Source organism: Salvelinus alpinus, chromosome 8, assembly GCF_045679555.1.
Source record: "Salvelinus alpinus chromosome 8, SLU_Salpinus.1, whole genome shotgun sequence".
Lineage (NCBI taxonomy): Eukaryota > Metazoa > Chordata > Actinopteri > Salmoniformes > Salmonidae > Salvelinus > Salvelinus alpinus.
In genome coordinates this window covers 59,767,908-59,783,869 of record NC_092093.1, presented here as the reverse complement: position 1 = coordinate 59,783,869, position 15,962 = coordinate 59,767,908, and the positions used below count along the sequence as shown (strand labels likewise).

General features: G+C 43.7%; 1 protein-coding gene across 3 annotated transcripts in view; it reads left to right on the top strand.

Moving 5' to 3' along the window:
• Nucleotides 1-15,962, top strand: part of LOC139583372 (sodium channel protein type 3 subunit alpha-like) — a 199,313-nt gene that overhangs the window by 105,660 nt on the left and 77,691 nt on the right. For all 3 annotated transcript variants that reach the window (XM_071414376.1, XM_071414375.1, XM_071414374.1), the window contains 2 exons: nucleotides 1,312-1,432; nucleotides 1,631-1,869. In XM_071414376.1, coding sequence (XP_071270477.1) covers nucleotides 1,312-1,432; nucleotides 1,631-1,869 — 360 coding nt within the window. The remainder of the gene's footprint in view (nucleotides 1-1,311; nucleotides 1,433-1,630; nucleotides 1,870-15,962) is intronic.

Here is a 15,962-nt window from a genome sequence, read left to right as displayed (position 1 = left end):
AAACAATACACACAAATCCCAAAAATACAAATAAAGAAATGAATAAATATCAGAACGAGGAATGTCAGAGTCCGGAACATAAATATATATCTATATAATGGTGTGTATAGACGTTATGAACAGCATATGAATAGAAAGGTGTGTATGGCAGTAGTTATATTGCACGAACCTTGAATAGAATACAGTATACACATATGATATACTGTATTGTGCTTGTGTGCTGCACAGACGCCCAGTTGTCTTGAAAATGCAACCATGGCAACCCACAGTAGAGACATGCTAAACGAGCATTTGTGGCAGTTTTGGTGGAGGGGCCTGCTGCTCTCCTTTCACCAGGGAGAGATGGTGAATGATCCGGTGGTGGATTCCCTACTTGCCAAACAGTGAGTGGGTGGTTTTATGTGAGCCCTGAGACTGGGGATGTGCGTCACGCATGCCTGCCAGCCTGACTACCTGGGACAGCAATGAGATGCTATGTAATCATAGAGGGAGTCTGATTTGTGTCGGGAAGGCTTTGATTGGACTCAATATAACCCCTGTCATTCACACATTCAGCTGCAAGGAAATGTGTATCTTGTTATATTTGCGGTAAGAGGTGGACTGCTGTTATTCTGCAGAATAAGAAAGATGTAAGATGCTTGGATGAAAATTACAATAGATCCTCCCTTAATCCTCCCTCAGCAAAATAAATAACTACATTTCAATCTCATTTACAATGTTTGACATCCATATTTGAAATCCCGGTGTAATAATGTATCAATCTGAAGTGTAGTGAACACTACTAATACTAGGTATAGGGATATCACATGGCACTAGGGATGATATGTGTGTGTTGTTTGTATGTGTGTGTATGTTTCTCTGTGTGTGTGTGTGTCTGTGTTGTGTGTGTTTGTGTGTGTGTGTCTGTGTGTGTGTGTGTCTGTGTTGTGTGTCTGTGTGTGTGTCTGTGTGTGTGTCTTAGATAAATGTCACCAACCTGCCTCTGTCCTGAATCATGCCTCTGCCATTGACCCGACATAAATTGAAAGACCTGTCTGTGAAATCAATGTGAGATAAAGTACATATTGAAGCTGTAACCCTGACTTATGGCCCAGTCATTTCCTAATCACTAGCAGATAATTACATTAAATTTGACTGCATTTAATAATCTAAATATGCCTCTCTTCACCAAATTGGCCACCTTTCCTGACCAATATGGCTGCCTATATTGTCCAATATGGATTCCTCACCTCACCAATATGGCTGCCTCTCCTTACCAATATGGCCGCCTCCCCTCATCAATATATATATCAACTGTTCTTTCTCCTCCAGAGGCCTAACTCCAGCACAGAGCTGAGCAACATGCTGCTCCCTTGCCAGGTATCCAGAGAAGAGCACGCACGCAGGGACCGAGCTCTGAGCGCCGCCAGCTACCTCACCGACGCCTTGGAGGGTAAGGGCCTCTGTCCTCTGCTGTTCGCCCCACTGCCTCATTGAGGGACAAATTGTGTGAGCCCAGGAGCTCCTTTTATCTTCTGTTTACCGCTCTATGAGGTTTGAGGCTGACGGTGTCCTAAAATGTGCACGGGCCGGCATACTCTGATAACTTCCCTGAAGAAAATGTACTCTTTCCTCCCCCCCCCCCCCCCAGAACTGGAGGAGTCGCGTCAGAAGTGCCACCCCTGCTGGTATGAGTTTGCCCACAAGTACCTGATCTGGGAAAGCAGTCCACGTTGGCTTCGGTTGAAGGTGCTGGTCAAGGTGATGGTGATGGATCCCTTCCTGGACCTAGCCATTACCATCTGCATCGTGCTCAACACCCTGTTCATGGCCATGGAGCACTACCCCATGACTGACGAATTCAACGGCATGCTGTCCATAGGCAACCTGGTAAGTGGAGAGGAGAGGGCACAAAGGAAACTTGGAGAAACATTTTTGTGTACATTTTTACCCACCATTTTTGTTGGAGTTTAGGGTCTAGAGCACACGCGTCAAACTCATTCCATGGAGGGCCGAGTGTCTACGGGTTTTCGGTCCACCCTTGTACTTGATTGATGAATTAAGGTCACTAATTAGTAAGGAACTCCCCTCCCCTGGTTGTCTAGGTCTTAATTGAAAGGAAGAAACAAAAACCCGCAGACACTCGGCCCTCCATGGATTGAGTTTGACACCCCTGGTCTAGAGGTTTACCCTAGTCAGGTCAGTTACTCAGAGAAAAAAAACTCTTGGCTCCACTATTGTCCTAACCAAATGTGCTATTTTCTTTATTTTTTCGCATTATTTGTAACTCATTTTGTACATAATGTTGTTGCTACTGTCTCTTATGACCAAAAAGAGCATCTGGACATCAGAACTGCGATTACTCACCTCGAACTGGACAAAGATTTTTTCTTTAATGAGTCCGACGCGATGGATATACTGCTTTGTTGAGACAAGGCCCAAATCACCGTCATCAGTGTGAAGAAAAGCCGGAGATATATAGGGGGAGGAGGGCGGGGTGCCTTGTAAGAATTTGCCGACGAGTAGATACACCACCATTACCCTCTGTATTACTGGCCAACGTGCAATCATTGGAAAACAAATTGTACGATCTACGAATAAGACTATACTACCAACTCGACATTAAAAACAGTAATATGTTATGTTTCACCTAGACGGGGCTAAATGACAACACTGATAATATGGAGCTGGCTGGCTTCTCCATGTTTAGGCAGGACAGAGTAGCTACGTCTGGTAAGACAAGGGGCGGGGGTGTCTGTCTATTGTCAATAACTGCTGGTGCGCGATGTCTAATATTAAAGCAGTCTCGAGGTATTGCTCGCCTGAGGTAGAATACCTCATGATAAGCTGTAAACCACATTATTTACCAAGAGAGTTCTCATCTTTATTATTTGTAGCCGTCAATTTACCACCACAAACAGATGCTGGCACTAAGACCGCACTCAACGAGCTGTGTAAGGCCATAAGCAACCAAGAAAATGCTCATCAAAAAGCAGTGCTCCTAGTGGGGACTTTAATGCAGGCAAACTTAAATCTGTTTTACCTCATTTCTACCAGCATGTCACATGTGCAACCAGAGGAAAAACAACTCTAGACCACCTTTACTCCACACACAGAGACGCATACAAAGCTCTCCCTCGTCCTCCAATTGGGAAATCTGTCCATATTTCTATCCTACTGATTCCGGCTTACAAGCAAAAACTAAAGCAGGAAGTACCAGTGACTAACACTTAATACGGAAGTGGTCCGATGATGCGGATGCTACGCTACAGGGCTGTTTTGCTAGCACAGACTGGAATATGTTCCGGGATTCATCCAATGCCATTGAGGAGTATACCACCTCAGTGACCGGCTTCATCAATAAGTGATTCGACAACGTCGTCCCCACAGTGACTGTACGTACATATCCCAACCAGAAACAATGGATTACAGACAACATCCGCACTGAGAGAAAGCCCAAAGCTGCAGCTTTCAAGGAGCAGGACACTAATCCCTACGCTTATAAGAAATCCCGCTATGCCCTCAGATTAACCATCAAACAGGCAAAGCGTCAATACAGAGCTAAGATTGAATCCTACTACACCGGCTCTGATGCTCGTTGCATGTGGCAGGGCTTGAAACTATTAAGAACTACAAAGGGAAACCCAGCCGCGAGCTGCCCAGTGACACGAGCCTACCAGACAAACAAAATGCCTTTTATGCTTGCTTCGAGGCAAGCAACACTGAAGCATGCATGAGAGCACAAGCTGTTCCAGACAACTGTGTGATCACGCTCTCCATAGCCGATGTGAGCAAGACCTTTAAACAGGTCAACATTCATATTCACAGACAGATTACAAGGACATGCACTCAAAGCATGCGTGGACCAACTGGCAAGTGTCTTCACTGACATTTTCAACCTCTCCCTGACCGAGTCTTTAATACCTACATGTTTCAAGCAGACCACCATAGTTCCCAAGAATGCCTTGGTAACCTGCCTAAATGACTACCACCCGTAGCACTCACATCTGTAGCCATGAAGTGCTTTGAAAGGCTGGTCATGGCTCACATCAACACCATCATGCCGGAAACACTAGACTCACTATAATTTGCATACCGCCCCAACAGATCCACAGATTACGCAATCTCAATCGCACTCCACGCTGCCCTTCCCCACCTGGACAAAAGGAACACCTATGAGAGAATTCTGTTCATTGATGACAGCTCAGCATTCAACACCATAGTACCCACAAAGCTCATCACAAAGATAAGGACCCTGGGACTAAACACTCCCTCTGCAACCGGATCCTGGATTTCCTGACGGACCGCCCCCAGGTGGTAAGGGTAGGCAACAACACATCTGTCAACAACACATCTGGGGTGCGTGCTTATTCCCCTCCAGTACTCCCTATTCACCCACAACTGCTGGCCAAGCACAACTCCAACACCATTGTTAAGTTTGCTGACGAGTGGTAGGCCTGAACACCGACCACGATGAGACAGCCTATAGGGAGGAGGTCAGAACTATCATGGTCCAAACACACCAAGATAGCTGTGAAGAGGGCACGACAACACTTTTCCCCCTCAGGAGACTAAAAAGATTTGGCATGGGTCCCCAGATCCTCAAAAAGTTCTACAACTGCACCATCGAGAGCATGCTGACCGGGTGCATCACCGCCTGGTATGGCAACTGCTCGGCATCTGACTGTAAGGCGCTTCAGAGGGTAGTGTGTAGGGCCCAGTATATCACTGGGGCCGAGCTTCCTGACATCCAGGACCTATATACTAGTCGGTGTCAGAGGAAGGCCCAAAGATTTGTCAAAGACTCCAGTCACCCAAGTCATAGACTGTTCTCTCTGTTCTACCGCACGGCAAGCGGTAGCGGAGCGCCAAGTCTAGAACCAAAAGGCTCCTTAACAGAGACTACTGAACAATTAATCAAATGGCCGTCCGGACTATTTACATTGCTGCTACTCACTGTTTATTATCTATGCATAGTCACTTTACAAAAATGACCTCGACTAACCTGTACTCCCGCACACTGACTCAGTACCGGTACCCCTTGTACATAGCCTCGTTATTGTTATTTCTTGTGTTAATTTTAGATTTAAAAAAATATATATATTTATTTAGGAAATATTTTCTTAACTCTATTTCTTGAACTGCATTGTTAAGGGCTTGTCAGTAAGCATTTCACGGTAAGGTCTATAGCTGTTGTATTCAGCATTTCACGGTACGGTCTACACCTGTTGTATTCAGCGCATGTGACAAATAAAGTTTGATTTGACTTGATTGGATATTGTCACATATTGTCACACACATATTGTCCAAACCTAAATGGATCCCAAGCCTCTACCCCTTATGCACTTGTGGAGACCTGAGATGAATAGTTAGGTACAAGTAGTATGTTAGTAGCATCTGATTGGCTGACTGATTGGCTCACTGATTTTCACAGTATCAAACCTCCATAGGGCGTAGGGGCTAAGGTTCCATTGGGATAATAACCATAAAACGACCTGTTAATCACACATCAACAGACATCATTCACAACAATGAGTTTACAATCACATTATGAAGTCAATATGGTGTTTCCATTAATTACAATTCACTGGTACCAGTTATGTGTGTTTGTATGATATATGCTGGTTCTCTATAGTGCTGGGTAAGGGCCCTGGTCTGAAGTCCAGCACTATATAGGTAATAGGGTGCCATTTGGGACACACCCATGGTATTGTTGGTGTTATGTAATTGGTTGTGTTGTACCAGGAGTGGTCCAACAAGGAAGTCATTTCAGGCCAACGGTGTCAAAATCAATAGAGTTTTTCTTCCACTTGGCTGGCCACTGTGTGCTACAGTGGACAATCTGGCTGGTGTGTGTGTGTGTATGTATGTATGTGCATGTGTGTCCACAGCAGATACAGTTGAAGTCGGAAGTTTACATATACCTTGGCCAAATACATTGAAACTCAGTTTTTCACAATTACTGACATTTAATCCTAGTAAAAATTCCCTGTTTTAGGTCAGTTAGGATCAACACTTTATTTTAAGAATGTGAAATGTCAGAATAATAGTAGAGAGAATTATTTATTTCAGCTTTTATTTCTCTCATCACTTTCCCAGTGGGTCAGAAGTTTACATACACTCAATTAGCATTTGGTAGCATTGCCTTTAAATTGTTTAACTTGGGTCAAACATTTCGGGTAGCCTCCCATAAGCTTCCCACAATAAGTTGGGTGAATTTTGGCCCATTCCTCCTGACAGAGCTGGTGTAACTGAGTCAGGTTTGTAGGCCTCTTTGGCCTCCTTGCTCTTGTTGAGGTCAGGGCTTTGTGATGGCCACTCCAATAACTTGTCCTGAAGCCATTTTGCCACAACTTTGGAAGTTGCTTGGGGTCATTGTCCATTTGGAAGACCCATTTGCGACCAAGCTTTAACTTCCTGACTGATGTCTTGAGATGTTGCTTCAATATATCCACATCATTTTCCCTCCTCATGATGTCCTCTATTTTGTGAAGTGCACCAGTCCCTCCTGCAGCAAAGCACCCCCACAACATGATGCTGCCACCCCCGTGCTTCACAGTTAGGATGGTGTTCTTTGGCTTGCAAGCGTCCCCCTTTTTCCTCCAAACATAATGATGGTCATTATGGCAAAACAGTTCTATTTTTATTTCATCAGACCAGAGGACATTTCTCCAAGAAGTATGATCTTTGTCCCCATGTGCAGTTGCAAACCGTTGTCTGGCTTTTTTATGGCAGTTTTGGAGCAGTGTCTTCTTCCTTGCTGAGCGGCCTTTCAGGTTATGTCGATATAGGACTCGTTTTACTGTGGATATAGATACTTTTGTACCTGTTTCCTCCAGCATCTTCACAAGGTCCTTTGCTGTTGTTCTGGGATTGATTTGCACTTTTCACACCAAAGTACGTTCGTCTCTAGGAGACAGAACCTGTCTCCTTCCTGAGCGGTATGACGGCTGCGGGGTCCCATGGTGTTTATACTTGCATACTATTGTTTGTACAGATGAACATGGTACCTTCAGGCGTTTGGAAATTGCTCCCAAGGATGAACCAGACTTGTGGAAGTCTACAATTTTGGAGGTCTACAAATCAGTCTTGGCTAATTTCTTTTGATTTTCCCATGATGTCAAGCAAAGAGGCACTGAGTTTGAAGGTAGGCCTTGAAATAATTCCACAAGTACACCTCCAATTGACTCAATTTATGTCAATTAGCCTATCAGAAGCTTCTAAAGCCATGACATCATTTTCTGGAATTTTCCAAGCTGTTTAAAGGCACAGTCAACTTAGTGTATGTACACTTCTGACCCACTGGAATTGTGATACAGTGAATTATAAGTGAAATAATCTGTCTGTAAACAATTGTTGGAAAATTGACTTGTGTCATGCACAAAGTAGATGTCATAACCGACTTGCCAAAACTACAGTTTGTTAACAACAAATGTTTGAAAGAAGTGTTTGAAAAACGAGTTTTAATGACTTCAACCTAAGTGTATGTAGACTTCCGATTTCAACTGTATATGTTATGACATCCCTCTCTGGTCTTTTCCATCTTTCAGCAAGTCATTATCGCCTTGGTGACAAAAGTCTGAACTGTCTTGAGGTGGTGACTGTGTTGGATACATAGAGAGTCTGAACTGTCGTGAAGTGGTGACTTTGTTGGTTACATAGAGGGGTCTGAACTGTTGTGGAGTGGTGACTGTGTTGGAGACATAGAGAGTCTGAACTGTCGTGGGGTGGTGACTGTGTTGGTTACATAGAGAGTCTGAACTGTTGTGCAGTGGTGACTGTGTTGGATACATAGAGAGTCTGAACTGTCGTGGGGTGGTGACTGTGTTGGTTACATAGAGAGTCTGAACTGTCGTGGAGTGGTGACTGTGTTGGATACATAGAGAGTCTGAACTGTCTTGAAGTGGTGACTGTGTTGGATACATAGAGAGTCTGAACTGTCGTGGAGTGGTGACTGTGTTGGTTACATAGAGAGTCTGAACTGTCGTGGAGTGGTGACTGTGTTGGATACATAGAGAGTCTGAACTGTCGTGGGGTGGTGACTGTGTTGAATACATAGAGAGTCTGAACTGTCGTGGAGTGGTGACTGTGTTGGTTACATAGAGAGTCTGAACTGTCGTGGGGTGGTGACTGTGTTGGAGACATAGAGAGTCTGAACTGTCGTGGGGTGGTGACTGTGTTGGAGACATAGAGAGTCTGAACTGTCGTGGGGTGGTGACTGTGTTGGATACATAGAGAGTCTGAACTGTCGTGGGGTGGTGAATGTGTTGGATACATAGAGAGTCTGAACTGTCGTGGGGTGGTGACTGTGTTGGATACATAGAGAGTCTGAACTGTCGTGGAGTGGTGACTGTGTTGGATACATAGAGAGTCTGAACTGTCTTGAAGTGGTGACTGTGTTGGATACATAGAGAGTCTGAACTGTCGTGGAGTGGTGACTGTGTTGGATACATAGAGAGTCTGAACTGTCGTGGAGTGGTGACTGTGTTGGATACATAGAGAGTCTGAACTGTCGTGGGGTGGTGACTGTGTTGGATACATAGAGAGTCTGAACTGTCTTGAAGTGGTGACTGTGTTGGATACATAGAGAGTCTGAACTGTCGTGGAGTGGTGACTGTGTTGGTTACATAGAGAGTCTGAACTGTCGTGGGGTGGTGACTGTGTTGGATACATAGAGAGTCTGAACTGTCGTGGAGTGGTGACTGTGTTGGATACATAGAGAGTCTGAACTGTCGTGGAGTGGTGACCGTGTTGGTTACATAGAGAGTCTGAACTGTCGTGGGGTGGTGACTGTGTTGGAGACATAGAGAGTCTGAACTGTCGTGGAGTGGTGACTGTGTTGGATACATAGAGAGTCTGAACTGTCGTGGAGTGGTGACTGTGTTGTATACATAGAGAGTCTGAACTGTCGTGGGGTGGTGACTGTGTTGGATACATAGAGAGTCTGAACTGTTGTGGGGTGGTGACTGTGTTGGATACATAGAGAGTCTGAACTGTTGTGGGGTGGTGACTGTGTTGGAGACATAGAGAGTCTGAACTGTCGTGGAGTGGTGACTGTATTGGATAACTGCCAGTTTGCTAGATGCAGCATCACACATTAAAATATTTTTTGTCTCTGTACGTGGAGATTTGTTTGAGGAGGATTTTTCTCTCATCCCTATTATAGTGGAGAGATATTGGCTCTCTCTCTAAGTGTTATGTGCATGCTTGTGTCGTGTTTTTGGCTATCATTATTGTGATGACGATTGCTTTATCAAATCGATTAACTACAGTATGTTTAATTATTACGATGATTAAATTACTCATGTAACAATTAACTCATCAGCAATCTTGGGGCACCATGGAAAAAGTTTGTTTAAGGAGTTACCGTTTCCGAATTAACTCTACAGATATAAATATCTCTGACATTTTGGTCATCAATTCATTTGATCTTCTATCAGCCTCATTCTGAATGTCGCAATATGGATATCTGCACGAACCCTAGCATAAATGATGAATATGCAATACAAAAATTGGCTTAATTATTTATTTACTAACTAAATAATCACACAGAATTACATAAACACACAAACAGAATAGCTTACACATTGAGTACTACATAATGCAATTAAAAGTCCCGAGTGGACTAAACCCGATATGATGGCTTGTTACACAAAACGAAAAAGGGAGGGGCATGTAAGAAAGAGCAGGAGAAAAGACAAAGGACTTCACTATCGTACAAACAGCTGATAACTGTGCTCATTGAAATGCTAATACTTTGCACATGAACGGCCGCTCATTCGAAAAATTATTTGCAATGCACAGTGCTTTGCAAAAGTATTCATCCTTGTCACGACTTCAACCGAGGCAGGCTCTCCTTCCCGTTCGGGTGGCGCTCGGCGGTCGTCGTCACCGGCCTACTAGCTGCCACTGACTCTTTTTCCTCCCCCTCCTTATGTGTTGATTTGTATCACCTGTGTTTAGTTAATTGTTTATTAGTGTGGCTTTATTAGTCAGCCAGCCCGTACGCTTCTTTGTGCGGGATTGTTACATTGTAGCTTTTTGGATTTCGGGAGTGGAGATTATTATTGTGGACTGGGTTTGTTTATCGTGTCGTTGGACCGTTGTGTGACACCCAGTACGTCCGTGTTGGACATTTCGTTTGCCAGTTGGGTATTAAAGACTCAACATATTGAAGCTCTGCTGTTCCTGCGTCTGACTTCGCACCTCCCCGACACCCAGGTCGTTACAATCCTCCTTGGCATTTTTCCTATTTTATTGCATTACAACCTGTAATTTAAACGGATTTTTATTTGGATTTCATGTAATAGACATACACAAAATAGTCCAGATTGGTGAAGTGAAATAAAAATAATCACTTGTTTCAAAAAATTCTAAAAAATTTAAAACGAAAAAGTGGTGGGTGCAAATGTATTCACCCCCTTTACTATGAAGCCCCTAAATAAGATCTGGGGCAACCAATCACCTTCAGAAGTCACATAATTAGTTACATAAAGTCCACCTGTGTGCAATCTAAGTGTCACATGATCTCAGTATATATATACCTGTTCTGAAAGGCCCCCAGCGTCTGCAACACCATTAAACAAGAGGCACCACCAAGCCAGTGGCACCATGAAGACCAAGGAGCTCTCCAAACAGGTCAGGGACAAAGAAGTACAGATCAGGGTTGGGTTATAAAAAAATATCAGAAACCTTGAACATCCCATGGAGCAACATTAAATCCATTATTAAAAAATTGAAAGAATATGGCACCACAACAAACCTGCCAAGAGGGCCGCCCACCAAAACTCAAGGACCAGGCAAGGAGGGCATTAATCAGAGAGGCAACAAAGAGGCCAAAGATAACCCGGAAGGAGATGCAAAGCTCCACAGCGGAGATTGGAATATCTGTCCATAGGACCACTTTAAGCCGTACACTCCACAGAGCTGGGCTTTATTGAAGAGTGGGCAGAGAAAGCCATTGCTTAAAGAAAAAAATAAGCAAACAAGTTTGGTGTTCACCAAAAGGCATGTGGGAGACTCCCCAAACATATGGAAGAATGTACTCTGGTCAGATGAGACTAAAATTGAGCATTTTGGCGATCAAGGTAAACACTATGTCTGGCGCAAACCCAAAACCTCTCATCACCCCGAGAATATACCATCCCCACATGTGAAGCATGATGGTGGCATTATCATGCTGTGGAGATGTTTTTCATCGGCAGGGACTGGGAAACTGGTCAGAATTGAAGAAATTATGGATGGCGCTAAATACAGGGAAATCCTTGAGGGAAATCTGTTTCAGTCTTCCAGAGATTTGAGACTGGGATGGAGGTTCACCTTCCAGCAGGACAATGACCCTAAGCATACTGCTAAAGCAACTCTCGAGTGGTTTAAGGGGAAACATTTAAATGTCTTGGAATGGCCTAGTCAAAGCCCAGACATCAATCCAATTAAGAATATGTGGTATGACTTAAAGATTGCTGTACACCAGCGGAACCCATCCAACTTGAAGGAGCTGGAGCAGTTTTGCCTTGAAGAATGGGCAAAAATCTCAGTGGCTAGATGTGCCAAGCTTATAGAGACATACCCCAAGAGACTTGCAGCTGTAATTGCTGAGAAAGGTGGCTCTACAAAGTATTGATTTTGGGGGGGGGGTTAATAGTTATGCAATCTCAAGTTTTCTGTTTTTTTGTCTTATTTCTTGTTTGTTTCACAAGAGAATTTTTTTTGCATCTTCAAAGTGTTGTTGTGTAAATCACATGATAAAAACCCTCAAAAAATCTATTTTAATTCCAGGTTGTAAGGCAACAAAATAGGAACAATGCCAAGGGGGTGAATACTTTCGCAAGCCACTGTATATATTTTCGATTGCATGCCTTTGTTGTCTCTATTGGAATCGCCGGTCCGTCTGGGGAGTAATTCGACAGAAAGTCTCTGGTTGTGTCTGTTAGAACGGGTCTTGCAGACGTACCAATGGTGGTTGGATAGGGGAATGTTCTTTTAGAATGGATCTTTTCAAAGTACCAGCCGGTGGTTCTCGGGCTCAGTTCGTTAAAATAGATACTTTAGAGGTATCTATACTGGTGAGAGGAAATTGTTCTTCTTTATCTTCTTCGGGCGAGTTTCCTAGACTATTTTGCATATACAGCTGCAAACTGTGAAAGTGTAGTTTTCTTAACCATTTCAACGTGTACAGCTGGCGCTGCACGTAGCTGGTCTGGTGGAGTCTAACCATTCGTGACGTCTGGTTCAACACCGTCCGCCTGCTTGGTCTAATGTACATTTTGTCAGAAGTGGGTTTTATGCACTCTGGGAAAGGGGTGTTCCATGACGCCGACATAATGTCTGTGCTCACGTGGATGTGGTCACTGACTTGGTTAAGACTTCACATGAAAAACAATTCTCTCATTTAGAAGGCTAACATCACATTATATCTTCTCACAAATTCATATTTAATCATATCAGTTTGCCAACATTTGGATGTGAATCTGATCACTGGGAAAAATACACATTTAGACATACAGTTATGTTATTACACTGTCCTTCATGGGATCCCAAAACACAACTGATCTGACATAATTGTTCTATAAGTGCCCACGGACCACTCCAACCGCTTGGACTACAGAAATATTGTTTCATTATTCAACCTTTTGATGTTACCGTTATGGCGGGAGGAATCTCCTTGTAACAAAGAGGTTTCTTTCCCCTCAATCCTGCCAAACCCAAATGTGTATGTGTGTGTGTTTGTGTGTGCATACGTGTGTGTGTGTGTTCGTGCGTGGTTGTGCATGCGTGTGAATTTGCGCGTGGAAATGTTTCCATCTGCACACGTATGTGTGTGTGTTTGTATGCGTTATGTGTGGACTGTTCACCCGAGGCCAGTTGGGCGTGCGTAGTCCCGTGGATTGTGTTGACCGTGGGAGCGAAACCTTGTTGACGTGCTTCCCAGAGAGTGCTTGTCACATGACATCTCCTCTCAGCCCCCCTCCCCGTTGAGCCCACGCCCACCGCCCTTCTGCTCGCATGAGCCTCACTCTGCTCTCTGTGTGTGTGTGTGTCTCTGTATACACACGTGTGTCTCTGTATACACACGTGTGTGTGTGTGTGTGTCTGTATACATGTGTGTGTGTGTGTTTATGTATGCATGCGTGTATATCTTCATATATGCTGAGCCAGGACTCTCTGTTATTACTACCACAGCCACAGTCAGCACAGCACAGGCCCTAGTTTACACAGCAATACCCATCCAGCTGTCCTCCTGTGCCCTTCAGCTACCCCTCAGTCACACAGACACAGCTGGGCAGACGTATGGACAACACCTCCGGGCTGTTAGATAGACACATGAGTGTGTTGGTCGCTGGCATGATGTTCTTTTCAGAACCGTACATCTGTATCTCTGTGAGAAGACAGTGAGTTGTTTGGGGTGGGAGAGTGACAGACAGGTTGTCTGAGGCAGCGGTTAGATTAATAATCTCTTACAGAAAAAACACATCATTTCACGTGGAAAATCACATGATTAAAAACATGTGATCATGTGACATTCATGTGTTTTTTCAGTAAGGATTCAGCAGATAGGCTTTTTCAGATAGGCAACACACAGATGTGTGTCCTTTCAGTCTTTTAGTAGGTTAATCTGATTGAATATATCATTCTAATATTCCCATTTAGCCTGGAAACCAAGCACATTTTGTTCAACGTTGTGGGATATTCAACACGCTCACAACACAGAAACATATTTTTGTATTAGGTTTTCCGCACAAAACAGAATGGTTGCATCTGAAATGGCATCCTCTTATTCCAGCTCGTATCCAGAGTGACTTACAGGTGCATTTGGGGTCAAGTGCCTTGCTCAAGGGCAAATCAACAGATTTTTCACCTAATCGGCTTGGGGATTTGAACCAGCAACCTTTCGGTTACTGGCCCAACTCTCTTAGCCACTAAGCTACCTGCCGCCTCAGAGCACCCTATTCCCTATATAGTGTACGTTTTTTTTGCCAGAGCTTGGTCTACAGTAGAGCACTTCTGCTCTAGGGAATAGGGTGCCATTTCAGTGCTTCACTTGACCTATTCAGTATAAAGTTGCTTGTCTCAGCTCTTACCCTGAAGAGGGTTGTCTTCACACACAACCTGCACACTTTCCTAAAGATCCAATCCACATTGGAGAAAACAGTGCCTTGCTGTTTTTGTTACTGTTATTGTTATTGTGTTGTTGATGTTATGGAGGGAGAAACAGAGGACAGTAATGTGTGCAAAAAAAAGGTGCAGTAAATGTACATCAAGGTACTGCAATATATATTTTTTTAGATGCATGCCAGCAAAGCCACTACACAACACAACACTAAACAATACATTAACTGCACTATAATGGTGCCCACAAACAGCAGTCCCAACACCTTACCACTGCTACACCTGGCTATCAGTGGAGCCTTGTCTGGCAGCAAAACAGTTCATTCAGCTTTATTTACTGCCTTTTATAAAAACATAGCTGATATGTCTGACTTGCTTAAACAAATGTGGTTTCTACTGACAATTGAGATGTACAAACTATGGCATAAGGGGACGACAACTGGATAAGAGGCAATCTGTAATTTTGATTAAGACAATGAGCTAGGACGGACGTAGTCAATATAACTATTTGTTCAGCACATTTGAAATGTACAGCGACAGAATTCAGAACATGGGCCGTTCTTACAGTATTCTCCCTGTACACCAAGTCAGAACCATAGGATAAATAAAGGGGGCATATAAGCAGACAATGAATGCTCTTACTGTATTTGATGATGCCCTTTCTCTAAAACAGGCCATAGGCCACATGTGCACCACCAAGTTAGAACAGTAAGTGAAATGAAGAGGGGGAAAGGGACCAAATTATTAGGGTGAGGCACATGGGCTACTAACAGCTTACTACACAACATACACTTAGTATTAGTCTTAGCTACAGTATAAATATCATCTCATTTATGCAGCAGCCTACAAGACATTTTTGGACTCACCTTGTTGTGCTGTGCTCACTTGAACAGGAAGGTGGTGCTACGGTCCTTTGTGGGCAAATTGTGCCATTAAACTTTGTCATCAAAGTCTGTCATTCTCTGGATTTATGGTGCTTTCAAGGCAACTGGGGCCCGAGTTCCAGACTTGTAATTCTGAGTTGGATGACCGATCAAGACGTATTTTCCCAGTCAGAGTAATTTTTTTTCTGAGTTCCCAGTTGTCTTGAACTCACTGAAGTCAGATTTCCCAGTTCCGAGTTTCCAGTTGTTTTGAGCGCGGCAGAAGTCATACTAGATTGACAGCAGGGCCAATGTTGAATGTTTATCCCTTTAAGCTTGGAAAAGAGACCCTTAAACCCAGACTTGGACCACACACCCACTCCACTGAATAGCAGGCTAACGTTAGTGGTTGCTTTGCAATGGTTGCAGTTAGCCACTGATTCCTTCAAAACCACTGATTGTTGAATTTGCAATTTCCAACTTGTTGTGTAATGTTTATGTCCAATGGCCGATGAGCACCGATACGTTTTGTCTATAATTTCTATTCATTGACATAATTTTATCTGTGGCCAATGACCTTGAGCCTTCTTGGATGGGCACTTCTAATGTAACTCTATGGCAGCACCTAAGGGGCTTGTATTTTTTAGCTCTACCCTTAGATTTGGCAGTGACGTAGTGTCCCCTAGAGTGACAAAACACTGAGCCAATCACGACGCAACTAGAGAATATTACCAACCCCTCTGTCCCATCTGCCCTGAATGACGGATCACCACTGTAAATGATGTCCAAAAAAACTGTGTTCGTTGATTTGCAGTAATTTCTTTGTTTTTGTAATGTCCCAAACGGACGTGGCAGTTCCACCAATTAACGATTCCAGCTTTACTCTTATCACAGGAGATATGAATTGTGTGGTCACGATGCCGTGACATGCTCAGACCAACACGTCTGTATTATTCAATTACCATGTCTGCCTGGGCATCCTAAACACTTACTCATTACTGCTGCTTTGGC